The following is a 12,583-nucleotide window of genomic DNA, read 5'->3' as shown; positions in this document are numbered from 1 at the left end:
TTCTCCTTGAATTGTAAGGGATATGTTCGCAGATGGTACGTTCTGAAGCATGACTTTGCACTTTAAAGGTGCAAGACGCATGCCAAAAAATGGAATGATGGTGGTTAATTTATTCAACAGGGCATATGCTTCGCTTTGGTCTTCAAAGATTAGGGCAATGTCATCTGCGTACTCCAGATCGACAAGGCTCTCACCAGCAACAACTTGAACACCGGGCTTTTGAAGACCGTCCAGTGTTCGCCTCATTATTTCATCAACTACGGAGTTGGACAAAAATGAGGAGAGTGGACATCCTTGTCTGACACCACTTTTTGTAGGAAAGCTTTAGGAAAGCTCACCATACACTCCCACCCGCCCAAAAGTACGTGAATATAGGGATCGGATTATTTTTGCAAATTCCTGGGGCATACCCAGTTGAGCAAGTGTAGTTAACAGCACTGATCGATCAACAGAATCAAACGCACCCTTGAAGACAAGGAATACCAAGAATGTGGGTCGTCTGTACATGTGGCGTTGCCCTAACACCTGACGGAGTGTGAAGATTTGGTCAACGCAGCCTCCAACCGGTCGGAATCCCACTTGATTCTCACGAGTCAAGACTTCGCATGCCACCGTAAGACGGCGAAGAATCAGTGACGCCTTGTCACAACAGGCATCACACTAACACATCTGTAGTTGCTACATTCACTGCGAGTGCCCTTTTTGAAAATGGGCACCACTATCGACTCACCCCAGTTGTCTGGGACGGTTTCCTTCTCCCAGATAGACCTAAATAAGCTAGACAGGCACTGGCTGAGGAATCCACCGCCATCCTTGAAAAGGGCAGATGGAAGGTCGTCAGGACCAGCAGCACAATGACGCTTGAGTAGAGAAATGCATTCGAACACTTCTGAGACCGAAGGCGGCTCCATATTTACGGTCCACCTTTCTGTTGAAGTCCAGGTTTCTGGATCGGAGGTGGCAGATGGCCAGCTGAATTGCTGCTCGAAGTACCGTGTCCAGCGGTTCAAACGTTCTGTTTCGCTGCATATCAGAGGCCATTTCGGTCCCTGATTATTTTGCTGACAAGAGGTTTCCGGATCAGTCGAAAGAATCAACTGGAACAGTTTGCGCACATTTTCAGCATTGGTTGCATCTTCCACTTCTTCGGCATTTCGTGTCCACCAAGCTCCTCAGTGTGCACGGATAGTGAGTTTCACCTGGCGTTGGATGATGCGTCAGGTGAAGTTGTGGTGGCGGCCACGTGGAATCTGTCGCCGGGTCTCCAGCAAAGACACGGTCCTATCAGAGGTCTAATACTTGGACGAGGTTGGGTGGGTTGCACCGCAAGCAGACGTTCTGGCTTTGAGAAGCGCCCTGGAATATTTTTCCCCAGTGGCCGTCTATATCCGACGCCATACCGTCAGACAGGTATTCAAGGAGCTGGTTCTGATAGTTTCGTTTGACTTCTGGGTCCACTAGCTTCTCAGTGGCATTGCGCAAGTCTGATGGGAACACCAAATCAGTAATCCTGAAGTACACCGAATAGTTTCGAAGAAATAACACCCACGACAGATGAACTGACCGCACTTCATAGGTCTTGCGGTTTTATCACGTGCTCCTTGAGGGGATCTTTTCGCATAACCGTGTGAAGGGTGGGTATGAGCAGGGAGAAGTTAAAAAATGACTTGGCGATGAAATAGCAAACCCAGCTGTGTTAGTAAGTGCTGCCTCACTGGATGGGAACTCCAAGACGAGACTAATCAATGGTTAAAGGCATTGTCAGATATGACCCAGTCACGCCCTCGATGGCGTTAATTCACGCAAACTGTTGCATTCAATGCACAGCTGGCCTTCCAATCCACCCTGTGAAATATCAGTTGACAAACCTGTATTTACACTTCAGTTAAAGGCACAGATATGACCCAGTCACGCCCTCGATGGCGTTAATTCACGCAAACTGTTGCATTCAATGCACAGCTGGCCTTCCAATCCACCCTGTGAAATATCAGTTGACAAACCTGTATTTACACTTCAATTATAACAGCTACCACATCCAATGCGCAGCTATCCACCCCACCTCCTCAAATCGTGGGCGAACGAGACTCCGGCAACCATAACCAATATAGCTGACACTCGCAATCATGACTTTGGACATGTACATAAACAAGCTTGAGCGCTTAAACAGTTCGTGTTTTAATAAGGGAACTCTTTAAAACGTGCGAAAGTGTACCAGACAATGGCATTTGTTTTACAGTACACTGGCTATAGTGCGGCTCCCGCCGTAACAATTGAGTTGAAGATAGAACGCTGGTGAAGCGATAAAACCATGTGCAAATAGACTTGGTGTTAAGATGTACAAGATAGATTTGACGTTGAGGACTACACCTGCCTGATGAGCCCTGAGGAAGAAACTAGGTGGGCGCCAGGTCTCCATCAACCGAAAAAGTAATATTGTTCCTACGCACTGTACTAACAAATGCAATCTGTCCTGTTACGTGACGAAGTGAGTGCACCTTAAGGATGCGTGATGGACAACCGCAGTTTCTCACATCAGGTTGATTACTACCTAGAGGTCTGACGAACGGCCTCCTAGTCTTCCAAGTAATGGTAGTACGCCACACCTACCCACAGCATTGTAGTCAGGCTTCTGAGTCAAAGGCTGTGGTTATGAACCCCAATTGTCCCCCTGTCTAGGTATGGGCCACCGGCCATCGTGTGGTGTCCTTATCCAGGTCGCCTTATTGGCTGCATACAACGGGAGGGGGGGTAAGCAAAAGCGAGCTACTGTTCACACCTCCCTTCATTAGCTTCCACATACTTTTCTTCCCCTCTCCGCACCCCATTAACGATTCCTTGCAAGCCCGACAGTTAAGACTGGTGACTCAGTTCGTTCTGCATCGGTTCTGGCAGGAATATCAGTGCGTCAACCGGCTCGTGCAGCCTAAAGCACCTCAAAATCAATCGTCATGCCTTGATGGCCGTCGTATTTGGTCGCTTTTGACGTTCGCACTCTGAAGCAAGCACCACAACAGGATGCTCTGGCTGTCATATTGGGTACGCAAGCATATCACTCTCCAAAAGCTTCCGCTTGCGCGTATCTGGTGACCAAGAGAGCTTAAACGCAGGATATAAAGGGTTCAGTATCATCCTGAGTCATCTGGCAGAATGATCCTAGATTGACTGGATTCCCGTTGGTAGTTGCTCTGTGCACTTCATCAGCGTCCGTAAAGGAGTCACAAAGGAGTAAAATTGACTGTTGTCAATTTGTCATGTCTGCTCACGTCCAAACCGACTGCGGCTCTGACATCATCAAAAGCAAGTTTTATGACCCGTTGAGTGCCCCGTCACTGTGCGCTAAAAGCTCAGGCGTTGTGGTTGCCGGAGGTCCAAATAAACATGTGGACAGCGCATCTGAGATTCAATTAGGTGGTCGACATAGATTAGACTCCGTACGAACGCACGATTAACTCAGCTACGTGCCGACCGCGCCGTTTTTATGCAGTACCAACTTCCGAAATAACGAAAGTCGTCCGGCAACATGGTACCATGCAATAGCGTACCAGCAGCAAACCTGAATTGATCACATCACCACCAACAGAATGCCGTTCGCTTCGTGACCCTTCTGTAGATTCCAACCATTTTAGTAGTCATGGATTTCTGAGGGGCATTCGACTTAGTTGACCGGTCTGTTCTCCTCAACGCTCTTGCTCAGCAAGGAATGTCCCAGAAGTGTGTGAATCAGTTCCTTGAATTCTCAGACTCCCGGGAGTGGAAGAGTAGTCGGAGGACCCTTTAAAAGCTCCCGTACATGAAGTGGTAACCATCAAGAGAACCCAATAACCATCCCTATTTAATTACGTGATGGAAGAGATGACACGAACACAGGGTCTTCTAAACCGCGGCCTTCACACAGCTGTTGACAAAAACATTGTCGGTCTGGGATATGTAGAATTCGTTCTCTTGTGCGAAGAGGATTAAAAGACACGGATGTTTTTCGGATGAAAAGAACGAAGCTGTCCTATCCCTTGGTATGCTCTGCACTCACAAAGTGTAAGTTAACGCTCCTGGATATGAGGTCACGGAGCAAGTAGGTCACAATCCAAGGAGAAGCATTCGAAGTTGTGGAGCGTTCTGTGTATCTCGGAAGTTGTGCTAGTCCCGGTCGTATTGTGAAAGATGAGGCCAAAGCACGAAACCGCAAGGCACGGGCCACGTCTGCTAATTTGGGACACCTGTGGCTTCAAAGCTCTATAACCCTGAAGCCCAGAGAATGTGCATCAAGGTACAGTGCAAGTTGTTTTGTATGGCCGTAGGACGTGGCCTCTGCGAGTGGCCGAACTGAACAATAACCGTCGTCTCAGAACCATAACTTGTGCATGCTGGTGTCGGCGTATCCGGAAGGAGGCTATTAGAAAACGAGTATTCGTTGTGCAACACGGACCTCAATCGGAGAATGTGTGAAGCGCACGACACTGAGGTGGTTTGGCCATGTATTACGGATACCAGATCATCGTTTGCCGAAGGGAGTGGCCCAGCTAGTGGCGCAAGCAGGAGCGGACGATCGTAACTTGGAGGATGGATATGAAAAATATTAGAGTCCGGGGGCGGTCAGCATGACTCATCTTCCAGGATGGGTGGCATATGAAAGTCATGTGCGTGGTCGGGGACGCTGCAAGACTTAGTAGTCCCTCTTTGTCGATGACGCTTCTGCTGACAGGCTGTATCCACAATGCCTAGTGATTGTGGTAGGTTAGCACTCAGTTCCGTAACCATCTACTTTATTGTGTCCCTCACAAGGCTTTCAAGCGAATAATGGTTGCACCGCAACAAAACATGCTTCAACACAAATTATGCTGTCGACGATGACTTGCCCCTTGAATTAATACTCACGTTTACGTGATTTTCCATCTCATACCTGAGAACCCAATTTGGTGTGAAGGCAGCGGCCAATTTGCCCACACTCCGAATGTAAACGGACGTCATCTTTTTCAAATTTACACTTAAGGTTAGTTCAACTTTGTTCTCTGGCCTCCGGTCGTAGACAGAAGTCTTCTGCCTAGGAAGCCACAGAACGCGAGTTGCATACACGAGGCGATCCTATGAAGCACGCGGTTACATCAAGTAGGAAAGTAAATCCATGGAAAAGATTGTCGCAAGTCGGTTTTGCGTAAAATTTCCCGGTACAAAGGGCCTTGTTTGTAGGAGCGCCACATACAAACCAGTCTAGCCCTGAACAAGCGAACATAAGCCACACGCAGTTCAACGTGAATGGAGATAACCACAGCCGTCCACTAAAAGTGACACGCTATTCACGGGGCCACCGAGAGCTCTGCGACAACCCACGACCGGTCTCGCCCTAATTGGGGCACATCAAGAAGTCGCAGCCTCCGAGCTTTATACTCTACCTGAACCAACACAAACCAGACCCACCAGGATTAGGTTGTCTGGTTTCAAAACCAAATTCGAGTTCAAATGAGTAGTCGAAATCTTCCTAGATTGGGTCCAGGCAGAACAGAAGGGTGAACGTTACTTGAGAACTGTGCCTACCTGACTAGCTCCAATTAGGACGAATCCGGTCGTTGGTCTTCAAAGAGGCGGCCTGGTGCACCACATCTAGTTGAGTAGAACCACCAAGACTTTCCTGTCAAAACCAAATTCGTGTGCAGCTGAGCGTACTTGTAGAAAACAGGGTAAATCTTATCGGAGGAAATTAGCTTTCATTCGTAACTACTTCCGGTACAAATGAACCGGTGGTGAGGAACTACGTTGCAGAAACCCCGTCTACGCTTGGGAGACCTAGCAGTATCCCAGCCCTCGTGTGGCACAGCAGCCAGGTACCGGAAGTGTGCTACAGCTGAACGAAAAAACGTCACAAACCAGTAGGGGAGCGATTGTACTTGGATTCCTCGTGGGTAAGGGAGATCACGGTGGTTTACCGAAACGGTCCAGAGTTGATGCCTTCACTATCTATCATGGCACCGCATATGAACCATTCTGGAAGCTAGGTATGATATGTTTTTCGTGTGACACCTACTGACGATTTCGCTGGCAGAAAGCGAAGTCATAAGAATACAAAAACTGGCATCAAAACTCACCTTAATTATCCTTTCGAATGTGTCCAATGCATGCGGTTTCTTATGCTTGGCATTGAACGTCTTACAAGCAAAACCAACGCCCGCACAATTAACAAGTACATCAAGTTTTGAAAACTGTCCCTTCGCGGTGTTGACGGCGTTGATTGCATCTGTCTCACATGTGACCTGAAAGAATTGGATGACGCACGAGCATAACATACGTCCGTCTTCTGAAAAACGCAATCTTTTTCAATTTCTGAGAACTCTGGAGTTTTTTGCAGGTCACACACAAGGACTCTACATCCGCTGTCTAGCAACCTGCATGTAATATGTAGGTCGTCGAGGTTAACAGACATACCTTTTCGCAGTAGCGAGTCCCAAGCCTGAGGCGCCGCCAGTAACAATCACCGACAAACCCTGTGGAGATAACATGTTCCTCGGTATCAGACTTACTTTCAAAGTCGTGAACAGACTCTGCGCAGTAGACATCACACGACGCACGCCGAGCCAGCACGAGTTTCGGGGACAAGCCACAGCCCCACTTATGGAACCAATCGTCATCGAGCGGCCTTCAACGGCCCATGATACGCTATCGTGGATTCACGGACTGATACACAGGATCGAGACTTTCGCCAAAGCTTTATTCGCCAAAGATTTATTCCTCCTTTTCATGGGCACCGTTTCAACTGGAAGGCACAAACCAAAAAGGGTACAACGCCGTCCCATAAAGTCCTAGCAACGAGCAGTATGCACTCTAACGCAAGAACTCATGTAACAAAAGAATATATATTTGACGTGAACTGGCTCCTGGACGCAACATGGACAACTACGTAATGAAGGTTACTCCAGATACCTGGTATTCGAAGTAGATAATTTTTACTCCATTGGAAACCCACGCTTCATAATGGTATCTGACTCCTGCAGTTGACACAATGCAGGCCAGTAGTCTGTCACTGCTAAACCCTCACATCTAATCTTTTCAAGAGGTCAATATAAACTACCTCTAACTGAACTTCTATACGAAGATGAAGATTGCCACCATCCCATGCACGAAACGAAGCCCTTCGTTGCGTTGGAGCAAGAAGTGTGCTCACTCAACAATCCTGAACAAACGTGAATCACATTGGTTAATCATTTCTACCTGGAGTTTCGTCAGTCTGTCGACGAGGGCAACCTTCCGTCTGCTTGGAGGGAGTTGGTAGTCACGCCAGTCTACAAATCTGGTGACTTCCTGGCTCTGGGGTGGTACAAATCAATTATCCCCACTAGTATACAGTGCGGAATAATGGAACGCATTCCGAAGCGGGTCATCTCAAATCACCTAATTGCAAACACTGATACACCCCGGTGTAGCATGGATCCTCCCAGATCATTTTTGTGGCAGCCTAACCAAGAAACAAAGTACATGCTTTGTAAGCCCCAGTTACTATTTCTCAAATCATTCGATTGAGTTCCACACACGGGATAAAGTGATTAGAGGAGAGGAGTTAGTGTTTTCCAATAAAGGGGAACGTTCCAATATAAAGTTGTGTCAACTTATCCCTCTTCTCCAGCGATTCCATCGGAGTTCCCCATGGGTGCTTATTAGGACCACTCCTCTTTCCGATCTTCGTCGAAGTCCTTCATATTGCGTTTCCAAGTCCATGTCTACTTCTTGCAGACAGCTTGGAACTCCGGAGTTCCGATTCCAGCGCTCTGTAAACGGATGTGGACGCCACAAGGCAGCAGTCAATGAACTGATACCTTCCTTTTAGTGGTGAAATGTGTGTGCATCTCCACCATATGGTAAAAGTGGATCGGAAGTTAGGTAGCAGAAAACATTTGGGTATCTGTCCTTCTTCAAGCAAGCTCTTATTACCTCACCCTAAAAAATAGGTTCGAGGGGATTGCGCCCCTCTTCATTTTAACCCGAGCACTTTCCACCGTGTTGCTAGCATGGAATTCCAGTTCTGTGGGGCATATATCAGAATGCGCGTTGGATGCATCAACCAAATGGTCTATCTAGATAGCAACAAGGACCTAACTCTTATTGAGCAAGTGTATCAGGCCGGCCCGAAATTCGCTGATGAGGAAATTCGTAGCGAGTGGCTTAAGGCATTTCCACCAGGCTACCTTCACCACAGAGAGCCCCAATACTGGCGTACGCCCTGCTTAACCAAGAGTTGGCCAATAAGTCCTTCATATTTTTACCCCCGCTGATACACGGCAATAATATAGTAAAACGATTTCAAAGCTAAGAAGGCACACATCCTTCGGAAAATTATCGCTGTTATTTCGGGTAGTTGGTCCATTGAAGAACTTTTTCAGGGACGGTTTTTGATGATGCATCTAGAACTCAGCTCAAGTTATTTTTAGATGCTCTTTTGTGAGGGACCTCGCCCTTGAAATCTTATTTCCAACGCTGGAAAATCAAAGGAGGACACCTCACCCCCTTTTTCGCTTGTAATTTTCGTGCAAACTAAAGCCACTGAATGACAAGCACACTGTCCGGGAATCAAGAGTGAAAGCCCCGATCCAGTTTATCGTCTGTAATACCGTGTAAAAGTGTGCGCTCCGAACTTAAAACTGCGGCAGTGGACCACTTAATACGGTATCTGTAAAACCAAAATTAATTACCATTCCTACTCTTCCAGAAGTGAGAGACCTAGGACTTAGGTATTCCTGTAAATTTAGCTTCAACCAACATGCAAGGTACAGAGTGGCTAAAGCTAGCAGGCTTTGTGCTTACATTCTTCGATCCTTCCATAATAAATCCTGCTTAATTACTATTTTTAAACAATTGGTAAGACTCATCTTTGAATCCGGCCCTGAATCCGAGTCACGGTATTCACAAACATGCCGGACTGCTGTGGAGAATGTGCAGCGCTCGTTTACTAAGTCCCTGTTTCCGGTGTCATCCACAGTACCGTATCGTCTCCGCTGCTTTTCACCTGGGCTGGATCCCTTATTACCAAGGCGCATCAGGTTGAATCTAGGCCTTCTGCATCGCTTAATCTACCGGTGGACTTACATAGCTGACTGCTGCTCTGAATTTTCTTCATGTACTCCCTATAATATCCGTAACTCTGGATGTTTACTCTCACTGTCGACATGTCGAACTGTCTTTAGACAAAACTTTTTCGTTTGCCTTCATTCTAAACCATGGAACAAGCTCCCCTCCCATATCCGTACTATCTCATCTCACGTAGGCTTTCGAAAGGCCATCGATTCCTAACTTTCTATCGAGGGAGCTGAGCGCCTTTTCGCGCCTCAGCTTACACTAGACACTTTTCTTTAAATAGGCCCGAAGTCCTTCTAATCTGCGCTCACTCTTACTGTCCTGTCACTAAGTCCTAGAACTTACGCTTACCAGCCTGAAGCCCTTAGCATTAGTCCACAAGTGTGAAAACAACCCTCCCAAGTGTTCATATCTATAACCTGCCACTTTATCTAACTATCATGCCCGTCTCCACTGACCTGGTTGCATCTTCTTCCTTCGGTCTTAAGCTTTTGTACACAGCCAAATTTTTCCTAGTTCTTCAAGCCTGGTCCCTCCCCTGGCTAATTCTGTCAGCTCTATTTAATGTATGGTGCTTTGCTTTGACTGGATTTAACTAACCTCGACCAAACTGAAGCCTAAGTTCCTCGCTGTTCTGAACCATTCTGCATCCATCGAACACGCGCAGCGCACACATCAAATGGTGGGTCTGAAGATGCGCTATGAATAAAATACTTGTTTGGCCCCACAGCCCAATCATTCACACATGCACATAACACTGGTTCACCTCTACTTTACAAAGTGGTTCCCACCAATGCTACGTCTTCGTTTAGCCATAGTACACAGGCTCTAAACATCTCCATTCTACTCCCATTGCCCGAAAGGTAGTTGATGTTTCATTTGCTCCCGCGACTTGCCACTTCCAGTGGCTGGTTGCTTGTTCGAAATTACTGAGCTGTTTCACTGGCCTGGCTTTCCCAACGGCCGGATAAAATATCTGGTAGCTTGAGTTATTTATTAATGCACAAACCGCACTTATGACTGGTTGCATAGTGTTCCAACCTGTATATCTGGTAGCATGCACGAGGGATGAAGACCTCGTGTGGTGGACGGGTACGCCCTGCAGGGGGGGGCGCCCTGTTACGTTGCACCGTGGTGCGTTCTTATACTCGCCGCCCCCCAGTAGCCCGGGTGTATTGCCCATCGCCGGTGGTTCCGAGCCTGGCCTTTATTCGGGAAAACCAAAAAAGAGCGGCGTTGCTGTTTGTCTGTAGCTGGATTGGCTTTGTTCCGGTTGTAACTTGTCCCACAACACCAAGAAATACAAACGGACGACAGCTGTCCTCTCGTTTGTTTTAAAAATATACAAAAAATATTACAAAAACATTCATGCGTGGGCTAGCCTGCGAGTACTTGCGAGACTCACGGCTAACATCGACGTGCAAGTTGTTGCCACTTTCGTCTTAGTGGGTTCACACCATCCCTAGTCCACTTCATCATTCAAACATAGCACACACGATCTTCCCTCTTGTTATCTAGAGCAATCATGTACGCAAAACGCTAATAACCTATGATTTCCTGATTACAAGCAGTCATAGCTAGCACTTAGTGGCTGTTTTTTTGCCATGCACCATTAGTTTTCTGGACTTGAAAGCATCGACTCGGTGACTGGTGATCCTTAATCTTACTTTCCTGCCAGGTTGACGTAGTAGACCTCAGTTGAGCTACGATTATTATCAATTATCTGGGAAGCTGCTGCTTGTCCGCTTGTTTTACTTGTCCACTGTCACTGCTGACATTAACCCCTCTTTCTGCACAACAAAAACCTGATGTCATGACGCTTTGGTGAGCAAAAAATACCGTCCGTTCTCAACTAGTTCAAAAGCCAGCCTCCCTTCTAGCTACCTCGACGGCAGAGTTTTCACATTCCTAAAACTAGGCACCTACTCTGGCCCAACTAGTACTTGGCTTCTAGATCAGCAAGCGTATCCACGTTTCTTGGGTCCATTTAGCTTGCTGTCATCCCTTTTCAGAGTTTTTCTGTCAACGCCGTTATATCGTATGCCTCCTAACACCCGCCATGCGCTGCTGCTTTCGTACTATTTCTTTCTCCTTGCCTTCAAATCTCGACTGCATTTGCCCAAACACCCCTTGGAACTGTTATTTATTAAAACGGGCCGGTGTCCGGTCTACACTCGCACGGTCCTCCAACAAAATGGAAAATATCCGTGAGTCTACATCTGCATGACTCCATGTGTCAATCCCCGTCTCACCTAGAACCAGCTGCCACGGAGCTGCGTATCATCTCTCCAACCCTTGACGACCGTTACGGGGCTATCCATAAACCGAAGCATGTCAGTGCGATGATGGCATGGCACTGTCACACCCAGTGAGATGGCACTCCCGCAACTATTTTCTCCAGGATCTCGACCGCAACCCCTCGCCCACTCAAGTCTTTATCCACAACTTCGAGCAGTTTTCATCCAGCCCCGACTCTAGGTCGAGCTATTCCGTACTCAATGAATTTTCGCTCAGATTTGGCTAGCCTGGCTTTTCTGCTGCAATTTCGGCTTGCCTGCTGCCCCAGTCCCAAAGTGTGGCATGGCACTGTCACACCCAGTGAGATGGCACTCCCGCAACTATTTTCTCCAGGATCTCGACCGCAACCCCTCGCCCACTCAAGTCTTTATCCACAACTTCGAGCAGTTTTCATCCAGCCCCGACTCTAGGTCGAGCTATTCCGTACTCAATGAATTTTCGCTCAGATTTGGCTAGCCTGGCTTTTCTGCTGCAATTTCGGCTTGCCTGCTGCACAAGTCCAAATGTGTATACGGAGTTCTGGTTGCCCTATGTATTAGCAACTTGCCCCCATCCTGCACCTGACTTCCCCTCAACAGTGCAACCAGCGAGTCTGCTTACTTTCAGATTAAACCACATTTATTAGACAAAACTTGCCATGTGCTCCCAATTTGAATTGTCCCATCTCCATCTACACTTTTGCTCGTTGTGAATCCAGTCATTCACCTAACCGCCCAAGGTCACTCATGGCCAGCAATGGTTTTCAGTTCTAGTTCATGCCACCTGGCTGTCTTTGAATTAGTCGGACTTCATGCACATTGTTCTCATCAAGTTGGAAAAGAAACCTATTTTTACTTTATCTTCGGGTATTCCCCAATGTTTATGACAATGTCCTCTTTTTGTGCAATCCGCTCCCCCACAGATCCCCCAGTCATGCTCCTTTCTGACTGTAAAACTATGATCATGCCGGACGGTATGCCACCCACAAGTTGGGAATAAACTAAACATTATTTATTAGCACAAGTGCAACTTTAACCACGGTGAGAGTTAAGAGCTGTCTGAATAGAACGACCTAACACAGCGACAGCATGGCACGTGACAATAGCAGCAACGTGTGGCCTTAGCATGCGTTGATATTACATGAAACAAACATTGCAGAATTATATTTCATCGCATTTCCTGATCGAAAAATACTATTTACCAGCTGACAGGTGTTGTCATCTAAGGTTAAACGAAAATGGGTGAGGCATTT

General features: G+C 47.2%; 1 protein-coding gene across 1 annotated transcript in view; it reads right to left on the bottom strand.

Moving 5' to 3' along the window:
- The window catches only part of T265_14188 (hypothetical protein), a gene marked incomplete at both ends in the record, with an annotated part of 21,257 nt that extends 14,632 nt beyond the window's left edge, over positions 1-6,625 (bottom strand). The window contains 3 exons of the mRNA XM_009172417.1: positions 6,078-6,242; positions 6,278-6,374; positions 6,415-6,625. Coding sequence (XP_009170681.1) covers positions 6,078-6,242; positions 6,278-6,374; positions 6,415-6,617 — 465 coding nt within the window. The remainder of the gene's footprint in view (positions 1-6,077; positions 6,243-6,277; positions 6,375-6,414) is intronic.
- Between the last annotated feature and the right edge of the window lie 5,958 nt (positions 6,626-12,583).

Source organism: Opisthorchis viverrini (assembly GCF_000715545.1).
Source record: "Opisthorchis viverrini unplaced genomic scaffold opera_v5_153, whole genome shotgun sequence".
Lineage (NCBI taxonomy): Eukaryota > Metazoa > Platyhelminthes > Trematoda > Opisthorchiida > Opisthorchiidae > Opisthorchis > Opisthorchis viverrini.
This window is presented reverse-complemented; position numbering and strand designations above follow the sequence as displayed.